The sequence below is a fragment of the Pseudophryne corroboree genome, chromosome 1, assembly GCF_028390025.1.
Source record: "Pseudophryne corroboree isolate aPseCor3 chromosome 1, aPseCor3.hap2, whole genome shotgun sequence".
Lineage (NCBI taxonomy): Eukaryota > Metazoa > Chordata > Amphibia > Anura > Myobatrachidae > Pseudophryne > Pseudophryne corroboree.
Window position 1 is genome coordinate 1056263212 of NC_086444.1, and position 26021 is coordinate 1056289232.

General features: G+C 47.2%; 1 protein-coding gene across 4 annotated transcripts in view; it reads left to right on the forward strand.

Annotated features, from left to right (window-relative positions):
- The window catches only part of AASDH (aminoadipate-semialdehyde dehydrogenase), a 179010-nt gene that overhangs the window by 1521 nt on the left and 151468 nt on the right, over positions 1-26021 (forward strand). For 3 of the 4 annotated variants that reach the window (XR_010177520.1, XR_010177521.1, XM_063920886.1), the window contains exons 2-4: positions 5126-5373; positions 13650-13770; positions 17353-17672. Coding sequence is in view for 2 of the 4 variants with exons in the window: in XM_063920886.1 (XP_063776956.1) it covers positions 5141-5373; positions 13650-13770; positions 17353-17672 (674 nt within the window). In the remaining 2 variants the exon portion in view is untranslated. The remainder of the gene's footprint in view (positions 1-5125; positions 5374-13649; positions 13771-17352; positions 17673-26021) is intronic. The other variant, XM_063920887.1, reaches the window with a different exon arrangement.

Consider the following 26021-nt stretch of genomic DNA (forward strand, 5'->3'; position numbering starts at 1 on the left):
CTGTGTTGCGGCCTCCGCCTTCGATGGTCCACGGGCTCCGGCGTCTGGCTGGCACGGCTCTCGGCGGTTCCCCGGGGCAGGGGCGCCGCCATGACACCCAGCATCACGTGGGCGGGGAGCAGGTGACGTCATCAGACTGTTCCGCCAATCCAGCGGAGGCGGGAAATTCAAAGGCAGACGCCGGGCAGAGCCTCGGCGCCTGAGTATCGTCTTTTCCCCTGAAGTGGATGCCAGTGCTCTCGTTCCCGGCGAATCTCTCTGCAGTCGTACCCCAGTGTCTCTGGCACTTCCAGGTGCCAGTTGCTGCACAGTTCCAGCGTATACAGCGGCTGGTGTGTTCCTCTGCAATCCCGTCACCAGTGCTTCTTGGAGTCAGCGTGGACTGCGGGCTAAACGCCGCTCTCAAGTTCTACAAGTCATCAGTGTCTTTAAACACCGCTCTCAAGTTCTACAAGTCATCAGTGTCTTTAAACACCGTTCTCAAATTCTACAAGTCATCAGTGTCTAACCACCGCTCCCAAGTTTTGCAAGTTACCAGTGTCTTTAACCACCGCTCCCAAGTTTTGCAAGTTACCAGTGTCTTTAACCACCGCTCCCAAGTTCTACAGTGTCTTTAATCATCGCTCTCAAGTCATACAAATCATCAGTGTCTTTAACCACCGTTCTCAAGTTGTACAGTGTCTTTAATCACCGCTCTCAAGTCATACAAATCATCAGTGTCTTTAATCACCGCTCTCAAGTCATACAAATCATCAGTGTCTTTAACCACAGCTCACAAGTGTTTCAAATCATCAGTCTTTAACCACCGTTCACCAGTTCTTCAAATCATCAGTATCTTTAAAAACATCACTCACAAGTTCTTCAGTCACTATTATCTTGTACCAACGCTCACAAGTACTTCTTTTCCTGGAATCTTTAACATTGCTTACAAGTTCTCCTATAGGCCTGGGCATTCCCCCCATACGTTCCTTCTCTGCTATGTGACATTGTGTTGCTCCCTTCCTGCAATAAAGTTCTTTAATATTTTCACCAAGCTTTACTGTCAGAGTCCTGTATGAGGAAGACCTATATCAAGCCATCCCTGTTCCGACCCAACTGTGGTTCCTCTCCCCTACCATCGGGAGAACCCCTGAGTTCACAACACCCCCAACCTAGGTCAGTGACAGTATACTCAGGCCTCATGGACCCGGGGGATTGGAGCCCAGAGGCAAGTACCATCCAGTACTCGAGTACAAAGTCAGGAAGCAGAACAGGGCCAGGTGATGCATTATCTCCAGGAATTATCTGGCCGGCTGGATCAAATTCAGACTTCTCTGGCTTCAGTAGTACCGGCCCCAGCTCCAGTACCCGCTCCAGTGGTTGTCTCTAGTAATGTTCCATCCTCCTCTGGAACCAGGTCACGCCTTCAGCTCCCTCCTCCTTCTCGCTATAATGGGAATCCAAAGAATTGCCGTGGTTTTCTCAATCAGTGCGAGGTACATTTTGAACTTCTTTCACATAACTTCCCTACTGATCGGTCCAAGGTGGCATACATTATTTCTTTGCTCGAGGGTTCAGCGTTGGATTGGGTTTCTCCGTTATGGGAGCGATCTGATCCATTGGTTTCTAGTTACACCAATTTCATTACGTCATTCCGGAGGATCTTTGATGAGCCCGGCAGGACGACCGCTGCCTCTGCAGACTTGCTTCGTGTCCGACAAGGCTCTCGTTCAGTGGGACAGTATGTGATTAATTTTCAGACCATAGCCTCAGAACTGCGCTGGAATAATGATGCCCTTCGGGCTGCCTTTTGGAACGGGCTCTCCGATCGTCTAAAGGACGAGTTGGTCACTAGAGATTTGCCGGATTCTTTAGAACAGTTGATCTCGCTCTGTGTAAAGGTGGATCTTCGCATGCAGGAACGAGGTGGCGAACTTAGTCGGTCAGATCGATCAAGGGTCCGATCTCTTCCGTCTAAGCAAACGGTTATTCCAAGTCCTGATGAACCCATGCAGATTAATCGATCTCGGCTGTCCCCAGAAGAACGTCAGCGTCGTCGTGAGGGTAGACTCTGCCTCTACTGTGGAGCTGCGGATCGCTTTCTCAAGTTTTGCAAGTCTCGCCCGGGAAACGGGCAGTCCTAGCTTGTTCCGGAGGAGTCGAGCTAGGGGTTTCTTCTAAACCTTCTCCGCCAGTGGACTGTTTACTCTCCGTGTCTCTGTTCTCTGAGTCAATAGCCAAACCCGTTAAGGCTCTGCTGGACTCAGGGGCTGCAGGGAATTTTATTTCCCTTTCCTGTGCCCAGGATCTGGGTTTTCAGCTACGGTCGGTCGAACGACCTATTACGTTGACTGCTATCAATGGGACCCAAATTTCTAACGGTCTGATTTCAAGTTGTACAGTACCAATCAAACTGCAAGTGGGAGCTCTGCATCAAGAACACCTGGAGTTCCTAGTGATTCGGGAGATGCCCCACGATCTGGTTCTTGGCCTTCCTTGGATTAAACTTCACAACCCTCACATCGACTGTAGTACGACACAAATAACATCTTGGAGTTCTTTTTGTCATTCAAATTGTCTCACCCCTGTCTATCCGCTCCGTGTATCGTCCAAGTCAGTTGAAGGGCTCATTCCGGAGGCCTATCGGGAGTTTTCTGACGTGTTCTCGGAGCAAGCGGCTGATCAGCTACCACCGCATAGACCCTGGGACTGCCCCATTGAGCTCATTCCGGGGAAAATGCCACCTCAGGGTCGCACTTATCCCTTATCATTGCCTGAGACCCAAGCTATGTCGGACTATATTAAGTCTAATCTGTAGAAAGGATTCATCCGCCCCTCTACCCCGAGTTCACAACACCCCCAACCTAGGTCAGTGATAGTATATACTCCCCTTTCTGATGATGCAATTCAGTATCCTGGGCTCTGGCGGTGCTGCCTTCTCCTGTGGTCCCCTCTGCGGTTGTTTGAGTTAGCCGGCGGATCCCTCCTGCACATGTGCCGCCGGCAGACCTCCCAGGAGGCTGTTGGGAGGTCAGAGGGCAGAGCTAGTGCGGGATTTGGCCAGAGAGCAGGGAAGCATTGATCTTCCCTGCTTGTTTGCACTGCAGTTCAGATTGTGCCATCCTGAGATGGTGAATCTGAACTCCATGGAGAAGCGGAAAGCAGAGCTATCCATTACTTAATAAATCGAAAGTATGGTGATTGGATTCAGGCATGGAGCGGGGTTGCAGATGGAGAAGAAAGGAATTTCTCCGCGGTAACCCACTCCGTGAGTATTCCAAATCAAAGAAAAGCCTAATTGTCTGCAAAACAGGGCCTTTCTCTGCATTATGAATAGACCCCTTAGTCCAGTGGTTTCCAAACTTTTTTTTAATCACGGCACCCTAGAATATCAGAATCTTTTTCACGGCACCCCTAGGCCAAAAATTTCTTATTGAGAAATTTAGAAAGAAATATTACATTAAGTAGATCGTGTTTATATGTCATCCTTAGGGTCAGTTGTGTGGTGAGGGACAAGATTTGCTTCTGTTTGGCCACATATTCTATGATTGGCAGCCACCAGCACTGGTTTTGCCTATTATATTGACCATGAATAATTTGAATTGATCCTGGACCACCAACCCAGGGCACCCCTGCAAGTGTCCCGAGGCACCCCAGGGAGCCACGGCACACAGTTTGGGAACCTCTGAGTTAGTCACATACTTAAGCAGACTGGCTGGCATACATGTGCATGACACGGAAGCCCGCCACTGAAGAGGGGGACGTTGCTGAACCTCACTGGCAAGATAAGTAATGCGGAATACCGATGGCAAATTTATTAGTATCACTGCGATACCGAACAAAATATGCCAATGATAATAAGACTCGTTATTAAATGAGGCCCTTAGGGTTATCCTTGTAAATTAGTGAGAGTTGGCAACCAGGATTCATAGCACTGGACACATAAACTTGTATATGTATTACGCAGGCATGTTTCGGCCAGCGATTGGGTCCACAGAATTAATTGCACCTACAACAGCAGCCATTTGCACCTGCCATAGAGTATGTGCAATCTCTGATGCTGTGACAGATGATGCGTCTTGGTACGTGTGGCTACGGAATGCCACCACTGCCAGTGGGCGTGTCAGTAAGCTGAGAATCGGTCGCGGCATCTACATAAAGACACTGACACTGCCGCAGAAAAGGATGCCGTCATGGTTACTATCGCGTCTACCTCTGAATCAGGCCCAGAATATGGACCGGAGTACGGCAGTGACATAGATTATGTATGTACGTACGTACGTACGTACGTACGTACGTACGTACAGGGGGGGGCATAATTAAATTTCCCCCATTCAGAGCCGTCTGAAGCTCAATCTAACAACAAACAATCTGTCACCAAATTTGGTAGGGAGACTAATTAGCACATTGGAAGCGGGATGCTGCAAAAGAAAATTTTAGTCAGAAAGTTGCCGATAGGGGAGATATGGCTCTGTACAGTGTAATGGACAGCTTGGTCCGATTACAGTACAGTGTTAAAGAAATGTGTCCTGATCAGCAATTAACATTGTAAAATGTCACCACGCATGGATGGAATCATTGGACAGATCCAGTTGTTTAGCATGCCGGCCAAAGACTAACATGACATTTGGCACAATCACTGTGCAGTGATCACAACCATAATCATTGTAGTCAAAGACAGCAGCGGCCTCATCGCCGACCATATTGTGTGTGTGTGTGTGTGTGTGTGTGTGGGGAGGGGGGGGGAGACACTAAGTACATATACATGTATGTATACAATATGTATGTAATATGTGCTGTCTGGGATCGGCAGCCGCGTTGTATACTACAGCCACCCTGCAGAACCCAGGACTCGGCATTAAGCTACCCTTCCCTAAACCCGCCCCCAGATTCCTGTGTACTAGCCAATGAGAGTCTGGGGATGGGCTTAGGAGAGGGAAGCCGAGTTCTGGGTTCTGCACAGGGACTGTGGTCTACAGCGCCGCAGCAGATCCTGTACACATGCTAGCCATATATTGCATTCATCTACACGTGTATATGTGCTTAGCATCCCCCCCTTGCACAAGGTAGTTAATTATAACAATCCATCTGATATTCTAACAGCAAGCCACAATCTCAATAGATGAATTCTCCTATCTACTCCTAGGCCTCTGGAATACAAATGGCGTGTTCCCTGCATGAGATGGTGGGGCAGGCCGCTGCAGTCCATGAAGACAGAAACGCAGTATGTTTTCAGACATACAGGGGGACTCCGGTTTTCTGCACATACCGGGAAATGATGCGCAGGGCAGGAGAGCTTACAGTTTTCCTAAAATCCCACATTAGTGATTTTGAAAACAAAGTAATTGGTCTCTATTGCCATCCAGGGATCCACCTGCCATCATGGATTATGGGGTAAGCAATTTAATTTATTTATTTCAGCAATTTAAAGAAATTATTGTGAACAAATGGAGTTTTACCTGCTTATTCCAGCTCTGACCACGCATGAATTTCCTAACACATACTGTAACTGCATATGTTGCCACAGCTAACTTTACCTACGTTACATATGCTAAGCAGTGTGATTTGAAATCTACAAAGAAGTGTATCTAATCTCTAAAGAATAAACATGATAATGTGGCATCTCTGCCTAACTATACAGGGTCTTTATATTTTTCATTTTTAAATTCAGTGGAGTTCAACATTTAAATAAGTGTAACATTGTAGACTCGTGGCAGAATGCTTACGGAACACAAGAGATTGGTTTTAAATAATTTGTATTTAGTTAATTAATATTCTACATAAGGTTAAACAACTAAACAAAAATGCTTAAAAATAAGACCACACAAAAAAAAGTGAATGCCCATACAATTATTCGTATTTGGAGGAGTCCAATTCATGTTGTAAGTTTATCATAGAATAGTTGCAGCAGCCTTATAACTATAAAACCAGGCTAATTTATTACACTGTCACTAGCAGCTATTAAGGGGTTTGTCAATGCTCAAACCTAACTTGCAGGTACTGGTAACATCTATGTGGAAACAGTCTTATAATATCAGTTTACTTGACAGCAGCCAATTTGCTTATTCTACTGCTGCATTTTACCTCCATTGACTGGATGCTATTGCAGTTTGCTAATGTCCAAGTGTTAGCTGGCCATTTTTTCAATAACCGCATTTGCAATGCAGTCTGGGCACAATATTAGCTCCCAACATTTCATTGATTATAATATGCGGGTTACATCAGTGGAATGTATGAAGGAGCACCCCCACAGGTCCCTGCGATGTGTTCCCTTCCTTGCCGGGACTCCTGCGCATGTGCATCAAGCTGACCACACATGTGCAGTGGCCATTGCGAGGGATGGTTCCGGAGCCAATCCAATTATATGCTGTTTTTTTGTGAGTAAAAAATTACCTGTTTTTGCATTAAAACACATAATGGCCTTCATTAAGCACGGGTCAGATGAGCGTTCCGTTCGCATTATACCAACCCGTGCAGTAGTTTGCACAAGCATTGGCCACAATGCGCCTGCGCAGGCTGTCATATTGCGGTCACATCCTGGAAGGATGCAACCGCAATTTGATTGACAGCAGTGGGCATTGGGTGGGTGGCGTTGGGGAAGGGGGGTGCGTTTCGGGGAAAAATGCAGGCGTGCCTGGAGCATTATCGGGGTGGTTGTCATACGCAGCTTCTCCAATAAAAAAAAATAATAGCGGGCAGGGGGCTACCCTGAAATTACAGGGGCAGTGATATAATCGCAATTCAATTGCGATGGCAGGGCTCACGGCAGTTAGATTGATGGGTGGCCTTGCCCTGTGCTGGACGGCCCCCAGAATGCCATCATCAGCAGTTTTGCTTTGTTAACTGACCACTTCCTTTTTTTTTTTTTTTAAATTGCCAGATGAATTTCAATATTTTAATTTGAATGTTACTGAATTTTCATTCTGAAATATAGTGCCTGATTTTGTAGTGCTTTTTATTTTTCTTGGTGTCTGTATTGTTTTCACATATACAAGTGTCACATATCAAATTTATCAGCACAATCTCCTGGTGCGCTCTAGCCGCATTGCATTACGGCTAATACTCACTTTCCAACAATAATAGATGCCTGGCGCTAGTAGAGTCTCACGGGCCCTGGCGTGCCAAGAGGGGCTGTTTGGCGTGACTGCAGCAGTGATGTATGAGGACACATCTGTAGTTTGTGATGATTTTTACATATTGCAGCTAGGTAGAGTAATAATCGTGTGATAAATTAGACAATCATGCTCTAAACTGCTCAGTAATTTGTCACATTCTGTCAGGTATATGTGGCCACAAATCTTATCTAGAATATTAAAGGCCAGATTCAATTAGCCGCAGGAATTACCACCCGGGGATATTCAGTTCCGCATATTTCTATTCACCCCCCGGAGGCTCAAAAAGAATTTATGTAGGGCTTCCTGTCTTAACCGCAGCCGCAGTGAGCATGTTAACCCATAGCTCTGGGCACTTAATCCAGAATCTATGGATTAACGTGCTTTAGCCGCAACCTTACCACGTGAGGAAAGGGACTTATAATTAAATATCTCAGGGTGTTAATGTCCGAGGCTACAAGTACGGCAGCTAGTTGAATTGCAGTTTACCATTACCTCATGATCACTTTATTGTGGTTTTACTTCTGTTATATTTGAGGTAATATTTTCATTTGAGTAAACTGATATTTGTTAGATTATGAAAATTATTCGAAATACCATAATAAAGAAAAATGATTGTTACAGCCTACATTTTGGGCTATTATATTCAGATGGTTCAGTTGTCTGCACAGTGACTGTAAAAGTATAAATTCTTAATGCAGGGAAAATATAAATCACAGTGTCAGTTTTTGTATGTGTGTGCGTGTGTGTATATATGTATATAGAGATATATATAGATATAGATATAGATAGATATATATATATATATATATATATATATATATATATACATATATATCTGTCTATTGGCTTTCTGCTCCTTTTGTGTTCTACAGAAATAGTCACAGGAAAATTAATTTTCTCTGACGTCCTAGTGGATGCTGGGAACTCCGTAAGGACCATGGGGAATAGACGGCTCCGCAGGAGACTGGGCACATCTAAAGAAAGAATTAGGACTATCTGGTGTGCACTGGCTCCTCCTCCTATGACCCTCCTCCAAGCCTCAGTTAGATTTCTGTGCCCGGCTGAGCTGTATGCACACTAGGGGCTCTCCTGAGCTCCTAGAAAGAAAGTATAATTTAGGTTTTTTATTTTACAGTGAGACCTGCTGGCAACAGGCTCACTGCACCGAGGGACTAAGGGGAGAAGAAGCGAACCTACCTAAGTGGTGGTAGCTTGGGCTTCTTAGGCTACTGGACACCATTAGCTCCAGAGGGATCGCACACAGGACCCGACCTCGTCGTCCGTTCCCGGAGCCGCGCCGCCGTCCCTCTTACAGAGCCAGAAGCAAGAAGGTCCGGAAAATCGGCGGCTGAAGACTTCTGTCTTCTCCAAGGTAGCGCACAGCACTGCAGCTGTGCGCCATTGCTCCTCATGCACACCACACACTGCGGTCACTGATGGGTGCAGGGCGCTGGGGGGGGGCGCCCTGAGCAGCAATAAATAACACCTTGGCTGGCAAACTGACACCATATATAGCCCCAGAGGCTATATAGGTGTATATTAACCCCTGCCAGAAATCTTAAAATTGCGGGAGAAAGCCCGCCGAAAAAGGGGCGGAGCCATCTCCCTCAGCACACTGGCGCCATTTTCCCTCACAGCTCCGCTGGAAGGATCGCTCCCTGGCTCTCCCCTGCAGTCCTGCACTACAGAAAGGGTAAAAAAGAGAGGGGGGGCACAAATTTAGGCGCAGTATAATATAATGCAGCTATAAGGGGAAAACACACTTTATAGGTGATATCCCTGTGGTATATAGCGCTCTGGTGTGTGCTGGCATACTCTCCCTCTGTCTCCCCAAAGGGCTTTGTCAGAGCATTCCCTGTGTGTGTGCTGTGTGTCGGTACCGCTGTGTCGACATGTATGATGAGGAAAATGATGTGGAGGCAGAGCAAATGCCTGTAAGTGTGTTGTCACCCCCTGAAGGGTCGACACCTGTGTGGATGGACTTATGGAAGGAATTACGTGACAGTGTCAGCTCCTTACATAAAAGGTTTGACGACATAGGACAGCCGGCTACTCAGCTTGTGACTGTTCCAGCGTCTCAAATGTCATCAGGGGCTTTAAAACGCCCGCTACCTCAGATGGCAGACACAGATGTCGACACGGATACCGACTCCAGTGTCGACGACGATGAGACTAGTGTACCCTCCAATAGGTCCACCCGTTACATGATTGAGGCAATGAAAAATGTATTGCACATTTCTGATAGTACCCCAGGTACCACAAAAAAGGGTATTATGTTCGGTGAGAAAAAACTCCCAGTAGTTTTTCCTGCATCTGAGGAATTAAATGAGGTGTGTGCGGAAGCCTGGACTTCCCCCGATAAGAAATTGATAATTTCTAAACGGTTACTGGCAGCGTACCCTTTCCCGCCAGAGGATAGGTCACGTTGGGAAACATCCCCTAGGGTAGATAACAAAACAGGTGGCACTACCGTCTCCGGATACGGCCGCCCTAAAGGATCCTGCCGATAGAAAGCAGGAAGATACCCTAAAAGCTATATATACACACACGGGCATTATATTGCGACCAGCGATTGCATCAGCATGGATGTGCAGTGCTGCTGCTGCGTGGTCAGATTCCCTGTTGGATAATATTGATACCCTAGATAGGGACAATATTTTGCTGACAGTAGATCATATAAAAGACGCTGTCTTATACATGCGTGATGCACAGAGGGATATTTGCCGGCTGGCATAAAAAATAAGTGCAATGTCCATTGCCGCCAGAAGGGGGTTATGGACTCGGCAGTGGTCCGGTGATGCCGATTCAAAAAGGCACATGGAAGTTTTGCCTTATAAGGGGGTAGAACTGTTTGGGGATGGTCTCTCAGACCTCGTTTCCACAGCTACGGCTGGGAAATCGACATTTTTGCCACAAGCTACCCCACAGCAAAGGAAAGCACCGTATTATCAAGTACAGTCCTTTCGGCCCCAAAAACACAAGAGGGCTCGAGGCGCGTCCTTTCTGCCGAGAGGCAAAGGTAGAGGGAAAAAGCTGCAGCATACAGCCAGTTCCCAAGAGCAAAAGTCCTCCCCCGCGTCCGGTAAGTCCACAGCATGACGCTGGGGCTTCACAGGCAGACCCGAGTACGGTGGGGGCTCGTCTCAGAAATTTCAGCACACAGTGGGCTCTCTCACATGTGGATCCCTGGACCCTTCAAGTAGTATCTCAGGGGTACAGGCTGGAATTCGAGACGTCCCCCCGCCGTTTTCTAAAATCTGCCTTACCAGCAACTCCCTCTGCCAGGGAGGCAGTGTTGGTGGCTATCCAAAAACTGTATTCACAGCAAGTGATTGTCAAGGTACCCCTCCTTCAGCAAGGAAAGGGTTACTATTCCACAATGTTTGTGGTACCGAAACCGGACGGTTCGGTGAGACCCATCTTAAATTTAAAAGCCTTGAACACTTATATCAAAAAGTTCAAGTTCAAGATGGAATCGCTCAGGGCGGTTATTGCGAGCCTGGAAGAGGGGGATTACATGGTCTCCCTGGACATCAAGGATGCGTACCTACATGTCCCCATTTACCCCCCTCACCAGGAGTACCTCAGATTTGTGGTACAGGACTGTCACTATCAGTTCCAGACGCTGCCGTTTGGGTTATCCACGGCACCGAGGGTCTTTACCAAGGTAATGGCCGAAATGATGATACTCCTTCGCAAGAAGGGAGTTTTAATTATCCCGTACTTGGACGATCTCCTAATAAAGGCGAGGTCCAAAGAACAGTTGGTAGTGGGGGTAGCACTTTCTCGGGAAGTGCTACAACAGCACGGCTGGATTCTCAATATTCCAAAGTCACAGCTGGTCCCGACGACACGTCTTCTGTTCCTGGGAATGATTCTGGACACAGACCAGAAAAAAGTGTTTCTTCCAGTGGAAAAAGCCGAGGAGTTGTCATCTCTAGTCAGAGACCTCCTAAAACCAGGACAGGTGTCGGTACATCAATGCACACGAGTCCTGGGAAAAATGGTCGCTTCGTACGAAGCAATTCCATTCGGAAGGTTCCACGCAAGGACTTTCCAGTGGGACCTGTTGGACAAGTGGTCCGGGTCCCATCTCCAGATGCAACAGCGGATAACCCTGTCGGCAAGGACCAGGGTGTCGCTGCTGTGGTGGCTGCAGAGGGCTCATCTACTAGAGGGCCGCATATTCGGAATACAGGACTGGGTCCTGGTGACCACGGATGCCAGCCTTCGGGGCTGGGGGGCAGTCACACAGGGAAGAAATTTCCAAGGACTGTGGTCAGATCAGGAGATTTCGCTTCACATAAATATTCTGGAGCTAAGGGCCATCTACAATGCCCTAAGCCTGCTTCAGAACCAGTCGGTACTGATCCAATCAGACAACATCACGGCGGTCGCCCATGTAAACAGACAGGGCGGCACGAGAAGCAGGAGGGCAATGGCAGAAGCCACAAGGATTCTCCGATGGGCGGAAAATCATGTGTTAGCACTGACAGCAGTGTTCATTCCGGGAGTGGACAACTGGGAAGCAGACTTCCTCAGCAGGCACGACCTCCACCCGGGAGAATGGGGACTTCATCCAGAAGTCTTCCTAATGATTGTACACCGGTGGGAAAGACCACAGGTGGACATGATGGCGTCCCGCCTCAACAAAAAGCTAAAAAGATATTGCGCCAGGTCAAGGCGATCAGGCGATCAGCGATCAGGCGATCGCTGTGGACGCTCTAGTAACACCGTGGGTGTACCAGTCGGTTTATGTGTTTCCTCCTCTGCCTCTCATTCCCAAGGTACTGAGAATAATACGAAGGCGATGAGTGAAAACTATACTCGTGGTTCCGGATTGGCCAAGAAGAGCTTGGTACCCGGAACTTCAAGAGATGCTTTCAGAGGACCCTTGGCCTCTGCCGCTCAGACAGGACCTGCTGCAGCAGGGGCCCTGTCTGTTCCAAGACTTGCTGCGTTTGACGGCATGGCGGTTGAACACCGGATCCTGAAGGAAAAGGGTATTCCGGAGGAAGTCATTCCTACCCTGATCAAAGCCAGGAAGGATGTCACCGCGAACCATTATCACCGCATTTGGCGAAAATATGTTGCGTGGTGTGAGGCCAGGAAGGCCCCAACGGAGGAATTTCAACTGGGTCGATTCCTGCATTTCCTGCAAACAGGGGTGACGTTGGGCCTCAAATTGGGGTCCATTAAGGTCCAGATTTCGGCCCTGTCGATTTTCTTCCAGAAAGAACTGGCTTCCCTGCCTGAAGTTCAGACTTTTGTCAAGGGAGTTCTGCATATTCAGCCTCCTTTTGTGCCCCCAGTGGCACCTTGGGATCTCAATGTGGTTTTGGAGTTCCTGAAATCACATTGGTTTGAACCACTTAAGACTGTGGATTTGAAATATCTCACGTGGAAAGTGGTCATGCTGTTGGCCCTGGCTTCAGCCAGGCGTGTGTCAGAATTGGCGGCTTTGTCCTATAAAAGCCCTTATCTGATTTTCCATATGGATAGGGTAGAATTGAGGACTCGTCCTCAATTTCTCCCGAAGGTGGTTTCAGCTTTTCATTTGAACCAACCTATTGTGGTGCCTGCGGCTACTGGGAACTTGGAGGATTCCAAGTTACTGGACGTAGTCAGGGCCCTGAAAATTCATGTTTCCAGGACGGCTGGAGTCAGGAAAACTGACTTGCTGTTTATCCTGTATGCACCCAACAAACTGGGTGCTCCTGCTTCTAAGCAGACTATTGCGCGCTGGATTTGTAGCACTATTCAGCTGGCGCATTCTGCGGTAGGACTACCGCAGCCTAAATCTGTAAAAGCCCATTCCACGAGGAAGGTGGGCTCTTCTTGGGCGGCTGCCCGAGGGGTCTCGGCTTTACAACTTTGCCGAGCTGCTACTTGGTCAGGGGCAAACACGTTTGCAAAATTCTACAAATTTGATACCCTGGCTGAGGAGGACCTGGAGTTCTCTCATTCGGTGTTGCAGAGTCGTCCGCACTCTCCCGCCCGTTTGGGAGCTTTGGTATAATCCCCATGGTCCTTACGGAGTTCCCAGCATCCACTAGGACGTCAGAGAAAATAAGAATTTACTCACCGGTAATTCTATTTCTCGTAGTCCGTAGTGGATGCTGGGCGCCCATCCCAAGTGCGGATTGTCTGCAATACTTGTAAATAGTTATTGTTATACAAATCGGGTTATTATTGCGAGCCATCTGTTCAGAGGCTCCTTTTGTTATCATACTGTTAACCGGGGTTTCCTATCACGAGTTATACGGTGTGATTGGTGTGGCTGGTATGAGTCTTACCCGGGATTCAAAATCCTTCCTTATTGTGTCAGCTCTTCCGGGCACAGTGTCCTAACTGAGGCTTGGAGGAGGGTCATAGGGGGAGGAGCCAGTGCACACCAGATAGTCCTAATTCTTTCTTTAGATGTGCCCAGTCTCCTGCGGAGCCGTCTATTCCCCATGGTCCTTACGGAGTTCCCAGCATCCACTACGGACTACGAGAAATAGAATTACCGGTGAGTAAATTCTTATTATTTTAACTTTGTTGTTACTTTGATAGGATTCTCCAGGTGCCCGCTGCTTACTCTCCTATGGATCCCAATGCTCCCCCTCACTTCACATCTTTACTAGTAGAGCGGTCTAAAGTGCGATACATGCTGGTGGAGAACAACAAAGTTGAGGTGAGTAAGAAATCTGCATAATATCCAAAGTGGCATCATTTTAGTTCAAAGACAAAATTACTAAACGTTGATATTTTTTAATTAATGGGGGTAAAAATGCAATGTTTTTGATTTGGCATCACCTTTCTAAAATTTTGGACTCACCAGGTAAACTTCAAATTGTCTTAGTTTCAATGCTGACAATGCGGCACTTAATTTTTGGAATTCCCTATATAATTACTGTGTTTTCCAGGTTCCTTCTAGATGATAGTTTCATGTATGTATCTAGAACCAGCTGTGGCCCAGGGCTTTGGCCTTGTTGAAGCTGCTTCTTTGAGGTGTTTTAGCTGTATTGAAGAATCAACCATTTGCTATAGTGGCCCATGCAATCATCCGTGTTACAGAGATTGGCGATGGCCGGGCCTTCATTATCTCGGCCATAGAGGTTACACGACCCTACAAGCACAGATTGGCAATGGTGGCCGTACCTTCCCCCATCACAATTAGGTTTTTTGAATACCGGCAAGAGTATACATCCATCAGCCATAACATTAAAACTAACTTGCCTAATGTTGTGTAGGTCCTCCTCATGTCGCCAGAACAGCTCAGACACGGCCGAAGCATGGATTCCACAAGACCTCTGAAGGTGTCCTGTGGTATCTGGCACCAAGATGTTAGCAGCAAATCCTTTAAGTCCTGTAAGTTGCGAGGTGGGGCCTGCATGGCTTGTACTTTTTTTATCAGCACATCCGGATTGAGATCTGGGGAATTTGGAGGTCAAGTCAACACGTTGAACTCTTTGTCATGTTCCTCAAACCATTCCAGAACAATTCTTGCTGTGTGAAAGGGCACGTTCTATTGCTGAAAGAGGCTACTGCCATGAAGGGGTGTGCTTGGTCTGCAGCAATGATTAGGTAGGTGGTGCATATCAAAGTAACATACACAGGAATGCCAGGACCCAAGGTTTCCCAGCAGATTATTGCCAGAAGCATCACGCTGTCACAGCTGGTTTGCCTTATTTCCATAGTGCAACCCGATGCCATCTCTTCCCCAGGCGAACAACTCGCGTATCTGTTCATAAAAGAAAACTTGTTTCATCAGGCCAGGCCGCCTTCTTCCATTGCTTCATTGTCCAGTTCTGATGCTCTTGTGGAAATTGTAGGCTCTTTTGGCAGTGGTCATGGGTCATCGTGGGCATTCTGACCAGTCTGTGGCTACACAGGTCAATATGCAGCAAGCTGCAATGCGCTGTGTTCTGACATCTTTCTATCATAGCCAGCAGTAAGTTTTTCAGCAATTTGGGTTGCAGTAGCTCTTCTGTGGGATAAACCAGACTGGCTATCCTCCACTCCCCACCTGCATCAATGAGGCTTAGGCACTCATGACCTCTTGCTGGTTCACTGGTTTTCCTTCATTGGAACTCTGTTGGTAGGTATAAACCAAGCATACTAGAAAGGTGCTATTGTAACGAGGTAATCAATATTATTCAATTCGCCTGCCAGTGGTTTTAATGTTATGGCTAATGGGTCTATATAACCTATCCCAGTGGTTCTCAACCCGAGGTGCTCAATTACTACCAACAGGTCATGTTTAGTGGATTTCCTTATTTTTTTTTATTGAAGCAATGAGCCATACACTGTTATAACATAATAGGAAATAATTCATATTTTCAGGTGAATAACAAGAGCTAGATCTAATCAATAAATTAGAACAACACACATGGGGTTCTTTGGGAGTAACAGAATACAGAAATGACAGTTAGAAAGATTGCATTGTCTGGACAAGAAGACATTACTATAAGCAGGCAGTGTTAAAGTGCGTACACACTGGCCATTATATATGGCATTCATTTGAACAGCCGATACATCGATGGGCCTTCAGTCAATGTGTACCATTGATATGTCTGTGAACGACGTTCAGACATATCGCGTCGGCCCTCGCAGCACAGCCGATGGCCGTTGTAGCGGCGCATCGTGCTGTGTGTACGGGCGGTCACCCGTTACACAGCACTGCACAAGCCGGCGGTGATTGACAGTGCAACTGCCCATGTAAATGCCCGCCCAATTTGTAATGTCAGTCAAGATGGATCGGGCAGTGTGTATGCACAACACACTGCCCGATCCACCTGTAGCTGTATCTGAAGATCAGTTGATCTGCAGATATATCTATGAGTGTGTACACAGCATTAGGCCCACAATAGGTACAGGACAAAAAGAAAAGAAAAGCAAATACATAACATTAAACAAAGAGTGCTCGGCTTCTCCACTCCCTTCCCACTCCCAGGGTTACAAAATACAACAAGAGGATCACTCTCCACCATTCACAGAAGATACCAACAAGTGTTATATCCTTTCACACCGCTGCTTCAGCTTGGGTTATTGCTGGGTTAACCCAGGTTGTGGCTCGGCGTGAAAGGGTCCCCAGAAAATAAACACAGGGAGAGTGACCTGGCAATCCAGCCCTGGTATCTTGCAGGGATGGACATGGTAAGGACCCAGGTTAAGGGGCAGTGTGTATGGGTAACCTAGGTCATCCAACCTGGGTCCTGTTTACTGTATAGGGAGAGACGGATTTGTGGTGCTTGGTGATGATGTCATTTTCAAGCGCCGACAGAACCGTTCCACTGCATCCATGTGCAGTGTAAATGGCGCCGATCAAGGAGTAACCCTGGTCGGAGCTGCAGTGTGAAAGGGGTCTGTCCCGCATCTGACCCTGATTGAAAACGTGTCCCAAATCCTGGGTCAGACTTGAGATTTTGGTGTGAAAAGGGTATTGCAAAGACCTGAGATTGTATAGCATCAGACAGAGTTGCTATGTACCTCTCCCACATCTCAAAGTACTTTTTTATTTTGTTTATTTTTAAAAAAAATTCCTCCCTCTCCATCGAAACTTCCACCCTTTCCATACGGAAAAGATGAAAAGGGACATAGTATGGGAACCAGAGTGTCTACACACTTGTTGGATAGATTTTAGAACTGCTGCACTAACCGCTAATAGAAAGTGTCTGCTGCCTCTGCAGATTCTAATTTCCTCTGGGAGGATGCCAAAAAGTGCCCATGTAGAGGTTAGGGGCAGATAATTCACCAAGTGTTCTTCTGAATAATCACAAACTTGTAGCCATAATCTGCAAATTAATGGTTAGGACCATACACCATTAAATAAATCTGCCTTAGGTACACCATATTTACAGCAAGTATGAGTAGCGGAGAGACCAGTAAGGATCCTCCTTTGTGAGGAGTGATAAGATCTATGTAGTATGTTAAGAAACCTCTCTGTACATCGTGGAAGAGAGCAGCTGACAGGATTTAGCATGCACAATTACTAGGTCAGCGATTTACAAGCCTAGACGCTGTAAGATCCGTTGCCCACCTGAGAGATAGAATGGTCTAGGGACGTGATGGGGAACCTTTGGCACTCCAGCTGTTGTTGAACTACACATCCCAGCATGCCCTGCTACAGTTTTAGCATGGCCAAATAGCAAAACTGTAGCAGGGCATGCTGGGATGTGTAGTTCAACAACAGCTAGAGTGCCAAATGTTCCCCATCAGTGGTCTAGAGAAACTTGGAAAGTGTTTTGTAACCTGATGTCTTGCTTTATCCCAGATGTTCAAGCTGTTGCTCCCAGGATGGGCTATCAGGGATTCATCCACAGTGCAGCATCTAGATGTCACACTTTTCACGTCTGTAAGAAATGGAAAACCAATTGACGCTTCAATAACAAATTGTATGGATGAGAATACAAGCTCCTATGCTAAAACTGACATTGGCCGGGACTTTACAGAGGGGTTGCCAAGCACAGAGTACATGGACATTCGAGACGAACAATGCCTAGCTTATGTACTGCACACGTCAGGGACAACTGGAGTCCCCAAAATAGTCAGTGTTCCTCATTGCTGCATTGTACCAAATATTAATCATCTCAGGTAAGCTATTCCTCCATATATTGGATATCAATCATAATATTAGTCGCATTCCATTTTTAAAGACCAACACACAAGGTGAATTGATATTCTTTTATATGTTATCTTTGATGACTTCTCTATCCTGATATCTATAGTATATGAAGAATTGTCTATAAAACTTGGGGCCTGATGCAGATATGTATGCAAATCTGATGGTTTGCGTACTTCTCCAATGGTGGGTGGGCTGTGCATGCCTGATTGATAGGCTGCTAGCGTTTGGGGGTGGGGGAGTGGGTGGAGCTGGCCAGCATTCCCAAAAGAGTGCTAGGCCAGATTTCCTGCCCCTTGGTGATAACTCCTGCATCTCCCATGAGAACTGGTTAGTGTGTGTGTGTGTGTGTGTGTGTGTGTGTGTGTGTGTGTGTGTGTGTGTGTGTGTGTGTGTGTGTATTAAGTTCTACATTTATCTAGATTTTCTGTGGTGATTCTTATGGGATCCCGGCGGTCGGGAGAACGCTGGGATCCCAGCAGCCATATTCCCAGCAGCGAGCTTAGCGTGTCCCCTCGCGGGCTCGCTGCGCTCACCACGCTTCAGGCCCGCTGGCGACTTTTGCTCGCCACTCTATTATATTCCCCCTCGGGTGATGGCGTGGACCACCTCCTGAGTGGAAATACTGGGCTTGGGCCAGGATTCCGACCGCCGGCATTTCCCCGGCTGTCGGGTTTCCGGCATCTGTATCCTGACCACCGGTATCCCGACAGCCGGTAATTTAACTGCATCCCATTCTAATGCTGTATTAGGGGTCTGAATGACTATAGACCAGTCACTTTGGCCTTTGTGGTAATGAAGATTTTTGAACGTTTTTTGTTGGCTTATCTTAAGGAGATTGCCAACTCCTTAACCACTTAACTGATGATTTCCCCCCCCCAAAAAAAAATGCTCCGAAGTTGTCAGGTTTTTTTTTTATGAGTGAATTATGTGAAGAACATGAATTTTTAACCCTATCCAAAATGATTTTAGTAAAAAAAAAATAAAACATTTTTTTATTCCTCCCCCCACCATGGAAACATTGATCGGGAACATCATGACCATCGGAACATTGTAAACATCGCGGATTTCATTTTGAAAGCTGGGATAGCTTCCAGGTACACAGGGTGCATGGGACAAGGGGGGGTACTTTACACTCCCCAGCGGCTGCCATTGTCTGCAGCCGCTGGAGGAGGGGGTCCTGCCGTGCCAGCAGCAACAGGGGGAAGTTTATCTTCCCTGCCGCTGCTAAGACTTTCTATCTGACTGGTCGCCACCTGTGCGACCAGGTCAGATAGAGCACTTGCAGGCATGGTCGCATCTGATGCGACCATGCCAGGCAAGTGGTTAATTGATCCATTGCAGTTCATCTACAGACCCAGCAGGTCAGTAGATGATGCAGTCAACATGGGACGTCATTGTATCCTTCAGCATTTGGATTCTCCTAATACCTATGTGAAAATCTTGTTTGTGGACTTCAGTTCCGCCATCTTCACCAATATCCCAGCTATTCCGCAGGATAGGCTATCCCAATTGAATGTGCCGGAGTCCATTTGTCGATGGATTACTGATTTACTGACAGATATGAAGCAGTACATGAGACTAGGGGCCTAATTCAGATAGGATCGCAGCAGCAAATTTGTTAGCTAATGGGCAAAACCATGTGCACTGCAGGTGGGGGCAGACATAACATGTGCAGAGAGAGTTAGATTTGGGTGGGGTGTGTTCAAACTGAAATCTAAATTGCAGTGTAAAAATAAAGCAGCCAGTATTTACCCTGCACAGAAACAAAATAACCCACCCAAATCTAACTCTCTCTGCACATGTTATATCTGTCTACCCCTGTAATGCACATGGTTTTGCCCATTAGCTAACACATTTGCTGCTGCTATCAGATCTGAATTAGGCCCCAGGTAAGCTAGTCTTGAAGCCCCGGACCACAAGTACTGGGGCCCCATAAGGCTGCATTCTCTCTCCTTTGCTCTTCTCTCTCTACACAAGTGGCTGCATCGCTAGCCATTAATCAGTCAGATTCCTAAAGCTTGCAGACGATGCAACCCTAATTGGATTCGTTTTCAATAGGGCTGAGTCTGCTTACAGAAGGGAAGTTGGCTACTTGGTGCAGCCAAAATCTTCTTCAGCTGAATGCTCAAAAAACTGTAAAGATGGTAGTAGACTTTAGGAGGAGGCCTGTGCCAGTGGTCCCCCTTATTATGGGTGACTTCCCAGTTAATACTGTGGAGTCATTTAAATTACTAGGGACCTTAAGTGGCAGGGGAATATCCCCTCCATTACCAAGAAGGCCCAGCAGAATATGTTCTTCCTGAGACAGCTAAAAAAAATGTAATCTGCCACTGAAAATGTTGGTCCATTTCTACACAGCGATCATTGAGTGCATCAATTACCATCTGGGTCACTGCCTTGACTACAAAGGATAACGGCAGATTGCGGGGCATCATACGGTCAGATGGGAAGATTATTGGCTATGATCTGCTGTCTGTCTCAGACTAATATCACCCTAGGACAAAGAAGAGGGCTGAGAAGATAATCACCGACCCGTCCCATCCCATCCCATCCCAGTCATCATCTCTTTCAGAGATTGCCATCCGGAAGAAGGTTCAGTTCTATTAAAACCATAACCTCCCGTCATATGAATGGTTTCTTTCCTGCTACAGTGGGCCTCATGAATAAGTTCACTATATCTCGCTGAGTTGGCATTTGTTTGCAACTTTTCATCATCTCTCCTAATCTTAGAGCAATTATTGTTTCGCTCACCCACATCGGTGTGCACTCTCCCCCTCAGCATGCCGCCACCCCTAGTTGCTGAACTGAAGACGCTGAGTGGTGAGTACAAAAATCGGGGTCCCGGTTAGCGGGTCCTTGGTTCAGATGGCTGCTTTTGTCCCTCCATGCCAGCCCACACTGGCGCTGATGCTGAAGAGGGGTTTTAACCCCATTTTCTTTGCAGATATTACCCTGCCAGTATCATCTAATGCGGGAAAAACGCACGCCATTAAGGGGGCGGGGCTTCCCGGAGTGCGGGACCAGCGGCTCAGGGCGCCATTTCCTACTGCAAGGAAGCGCTGCTCCTTCCAGGGACCCTCAAAAGCACCTTGTTTGGTACCAAGGGGGTTTGTGGTGGGGTGGGGCGATATACTGTATGTGTATATAATAATCTAGGTCCCTTTTATCTAAGTTTCCTAGTTACTGCCCGGCAAAGGACTGCTTTGGCTGAAGAGGCAAGGTGTGCTGGTTTCTCCCTCTATGTCTCATTCCTAACAGTCGTTCTGGGTTACTGTGTTTTTAACCTGTTGTTGCTGTGTTTTTAGTCTCTGTTGTGTGCAAAGTGCAGCCCCCCCTTCTCAAGGAAGCGGCACTCAAGAACCAGCTAGGCTGGGCTAAATAAAAGGAATGATTACAGACATATCATCTGATCTGTCTACTGCCAGGCAGGAGAGACAAGTTTTTAAAAGAAGTATATGGCTGATTTTATATTTAAGAATTCAGACCACAGCCCAGCTTCTCGGCCCCCTATACTTTTTCCACAAAAAGTACATTACCACAGGTTCTATTCTGTAACTGATGACGAGATGCCAGATCTGGAAGAGGGGGAGATGGATATTGATATGGGGGATGGTGTGGTCTCAGGGAGTGGAAGCTCTTATCTACTCTATTCTGATGTCCTGAATAGCCCTGATAAGGAGCAGACACAGTAAAAGTATTGTTTTTTAATGTAAAAACAAAATCTCCTGCTACTTTCCTATCTCAGAGGAATTAAACACACTCTTTAGAGTAACATGGGTTAATCCTGACATGAAATTTCAGATCCCTATGAGGGTGCTGACATCCTTTCCTTTTCCCCCTGAGGATAGGAAGGTGTGGAAAAATCCACCTGCAGTTGGATACTTCAATGTCCTGGCTGTTACGTAAAATTGTGCTGCCTGTACCTGGAGCTATGTCCTTAAAAGACCCTGCTGATCATAAATTGAGACTACTCTCGCATCCATTTACACAGCAGTGGTAGTTGCTCAGAGACCCACAATTGCATGTGGATGATTACAAGGGATATTGTTAAATGGACGGGTAATATACTGAAAGGTTTTGACACAATGCCTCAGGATGCGATTATCACACTCCTGCGACATGTACAGGATTGGTGGTCAAGTCAGGAATCCCTTCTTCCGATAAACATCCTGGAGCTAAGAGCCGTTTACAACGACCTTCTACAGGATCGGGCTGTTCAGGTGCAGTCGGACAACGTAACCACAGTGGCCTACATAAACCGACAAGGCGAAACGAAGAGCAGGGCTGCAATGTCAGAGGTGACAAGGATTCTCCTCTGGACAGAAAGGCACGCTGTAGCAATGTCGGCAATCTTCATTCCGGAAGTAGAAAACTGGGAAGCGGACTTCCTCAGCAGACACGATCTCCATCCAGGAGAGTGGGGCCTCCACCTGGGGGTGTTCAAGGAGGTAACAGGTTGGTGGGGGGTTCCTCACATAGTCATGATGGCCTTCCGCCTCAACAAGAAGCTGAGGATGTACTGTTCCAGGTCGAGAGACCCACAGGCAGTGGCGGTGGACGCACCAGTAACGCTGTGGGTGTTCACGTCAGTATATGTGTTCGCTCCACTTCCTCTTATCCCAAGAGTTCTACAACATGTAAAAAGAACAAGGGTTCTGGCAATCCTCATTGCTCCGGACTGGCCAAGGAGGGCTTGGTACGCGGATTTGCTGGATCTACTGCTGGAAGATCCAAGGCCACTGCCTCTTCGGGAGGATCTTCTACTACAGGGGCTGTTCGCTTATCAAGACTTACCACGGCTGCGTTTGACGGCATGGCGGTTGAGCACCAGATCTTAGCTCGGAAGGGTATTCCGAGCGAGGTTATTCCTACCCTGATACAGGCTAGGAAGGGGGTAACGTCTGAACATTACCATCGAATTTGGAAAAAGTATGTGTCTTGGTGTGAATCCAAGAAGTTTCCTGCGGTGGAGTTTCAACTTGGACGGATTCTCCTTTTCCTGCAAGCAGTTGTGGATTTAGGCTTGAGATTGGGCTCCATCAAGGTCCAGATTTCGGCTTTATCCATTTTCTTCCAGAAACAATTGGCTGTCCTCCCTGAGGTTCAGACCTTTTTGAAAGGGGTTCTGCACATCCAGGCCCCTTTTGTGGCGCCAACGGCACCATGGGATCTTGATGTGGTGTTGCAGTTCCTGCAATCGGATTGGTTTGAGCCTCTACAGGAGGCTGAAATCAAGTTTCTCACATGGAAGGTGGTAACTTTGTTGGCCTTGGCTTCTGCTCGACGTGTGTCGGAATTGGGGGCTTTATCCTGTAAAAGTCCCTATCTGGTCTTCCATGAAGATAGGGCGGAACTCAGGACTCGTCCACAGTTCCTTCCTAAGGTTGTGTTGGCTTTTCATATCAACCAACCTATTGTGGTGCCAGTGGCTACTGACTCCTCAATTGCTTCAAAGGCCTTGGATGTTGTGAGGACTTTGAGGATTATGTGAAGAGGACTGCTCATCTCAGGAAATCTGACTCTCTGTTCGTCATATATGATCCCAAGAAAATTGGGTGTCCTGCTTCTAAGCAGTCGATTTCTCGCTGGATCAGGTTCACCATCCAGCATGCCTATTCTACGGCAGGATTGCCGTGTCCAAAATCGGTTAAGGCCCACTCTACTCGTAAAGTGGGTTCTTCCTGGGCGGCTGCCCGTGGTTTCTCGGCCTTACAGCTTTGTCGAGCAGCTACTTGGTATAGTTCGAACACGTTTGCTACATCTTACAAGTTCGATACTTTGGCCTCTGATGACCTCAAGTTTGGTCAAGCAGTTCTGCAGGAGCCTGCGCGCTCTCCCTCTCGTTCTGGGAGCTTTGATACATCCCCATGGTACTAATATGGACCCCAGCATCCTCTAGGACGTAAGAGAAAATAGGATTTTAATTACCTACCGGTAAATCCTTTTCTCGTAGTCCGTAGAGGATGCTGGGCGCCCGCCCAGCGCTTCTTTATCCTGCAGTGGTTATTTGGTTCAGTACAACCTGGTTCCTAGGTAAGTTCTGTGTTTCAGTACTGTTTCAGCTGTTGCTGAGTTCTCCGGCCTGTTGGCCGGATTTGCCTTGTTGTGTGAGCTGGTGTGAATCTAGCCACTATCTGTGTATTTCCTTCTCTCTAATACCCCTTTTCACCAAAATCCCGGGTCGGACCCAGGATTTGGAACACTGTTCCAAGCCGGGTCAGACCCGGGACTCCCCCCATTTCACTCCAGTGCCGATCCGGGATATTCCCGGATCGGCACAGTTTACACTGCACCCGGGTGCAGTGTCTTGTGGGCCGGCGCTTAGAGATGATGTCATCTCCAAGCGCCGGCCCACACTGCAGATCGGGACTCCGGAGCGTCTCGCCGGGGGCAAGCACAGCAATCTGGAAGCTGCTGTGCTGCCCTCAGCCTCCGGCGCTTCCAGGCACCAGACATGGCGCTGCTGTCTGCATAGACAGCATGTGCCATGTCTCCAGCCGCAGCATGGCAACCAATGAGAAGACAAGATTTGAATATAACTTAGGCGCTGCCACCTTAGGTGTGAAAACAATGTTGGAAAATAATTGCAATATAAGAGAATAATGAGAGAGTCTATTCGAATGTCCCAGAAAGTTTTCTTTAAGTGACTTTATATTTCCGCAGATTTGCTTTCCTCCAACAATTCTTCAAAGCAGAGAATTCCTTATAGGCAAGTGTCCATGCAAATAGAAAGAAAAGGTTGCATATGGTCGCAAATCTTGTCTTCTCATTGTTTGTTATTGGTGATTGGGAATCACCAGAATATATCTGGGCAGCTTCTATTCCACGAAGCGCTATTTTCTGATCCACATATCTATATATTTGCAGCATGGCAACCAGCACGGCGCATACTGTCTGCATAGACAGCGTGCGCCGTGACCCCCAGCCTCCCGACCGCCCGCCGGATACTGCGGTACGGGAGGTTTGCCATGCTGTAAATGGGTGCCGGGTCGGCTGACCCGGCTTACCCATTTACACCGCCTCCTTCCCGGACTCCATACCTGCGTATGTGCCGGGTTGGATTCCCGGGAAATTGGACCCGGGGTGACCCTTTTACACCACCTGCAGTCCTGGGATTTTGCGCGCTCCCGTGCAAAATCTCGGGATATTTCAGGTGGTGTAAAAGGGGTATAAGTATGTCGTCTCCTCGGGCACAGTTTCTAGACTGAGTCTGGTAGGAGTGGCATAGAGGGAGGAGCCAGCCCACACTCTCAAACTCTTAAAAGTGCCAATGGCTCCTGGTGGACCCGTCTATACCCCATGGTACTAATATGGACCCCAGCATCCTCTACGGACTACGAGAAAAGGATTTACCAGTAGGTAATTAAAATCCTATTTTTTTGGATCTATTTTAGTTTTGGTTTGGTTAGTCTATGCACCAGTGTCATCAAGTCAATTTCTTTGTATGTGTAAATATACTTGGCAAAAAGAGAATTCTGATTTATTAGAAGAGCTAATAATATGAGTTTTCATCCTCACTTGCCATATTCCTTTGACAGGAACAATCAAACTTAAAGTAGTGATTATCTTACTGATCTAATATTTAGCACATTTGAAACCTTACTGAGAGCTGGTTTCCTAGCAACCATATTAGTATTGCTTGCCAAAATTATACTTGTCATCGACAAAGTACAGACTATGTATTTACTGCTTTTATTTTTTTTATTTCTTCTACTGCCTCTTGCTTTTTTGAACATATATTCATATTTCTGGTTAATTAATAGGTTCAAATAACCTAGTACTAGAATACCATAATTTCTCTAACGTCCTAGTGGATGCTGGGGACTCCGAAAGGACCATGGGGAATAGCGGCTCCGCAGGAGACTGGGCACAAAAGTAAAAAGCTTTAGGACTACCTGGTGTGCACTGGCTCCTCCCCCTATGACCCTCCTCCAAGCCTCAGTTAAGATTTTGTGCCCGAACGAGAAGGGTGCAATCTAGGTGGCTCTCCTGAGCTGCTTAGAGTAAAAGTTTAAATAGGTTTTTTTATTTTCAGTGAGACCTGCTGGCAACAGGCTCACTGCATCGAGGGACTAAGGGGAGAAGAAGCGAACTCACCTGCGTGCAGAGTGGATTGGGCTTCTTAGGCTACTGGACATTAGCTCCAGAGGGACGATCACAGGCCCAGCCATGGATGGGTCCCGGAGCCGCGCCGCCGTCCCCCTTACAGAGCCAGAAGACTGAAGAGGTCCGGAAAATCGGCGGCAGAAGACGTCCTGTCTTCACTAAGGTAGCGCACAGCACCGCAGCTGTGCGCCATTGCTCTCAGCACACTTCAC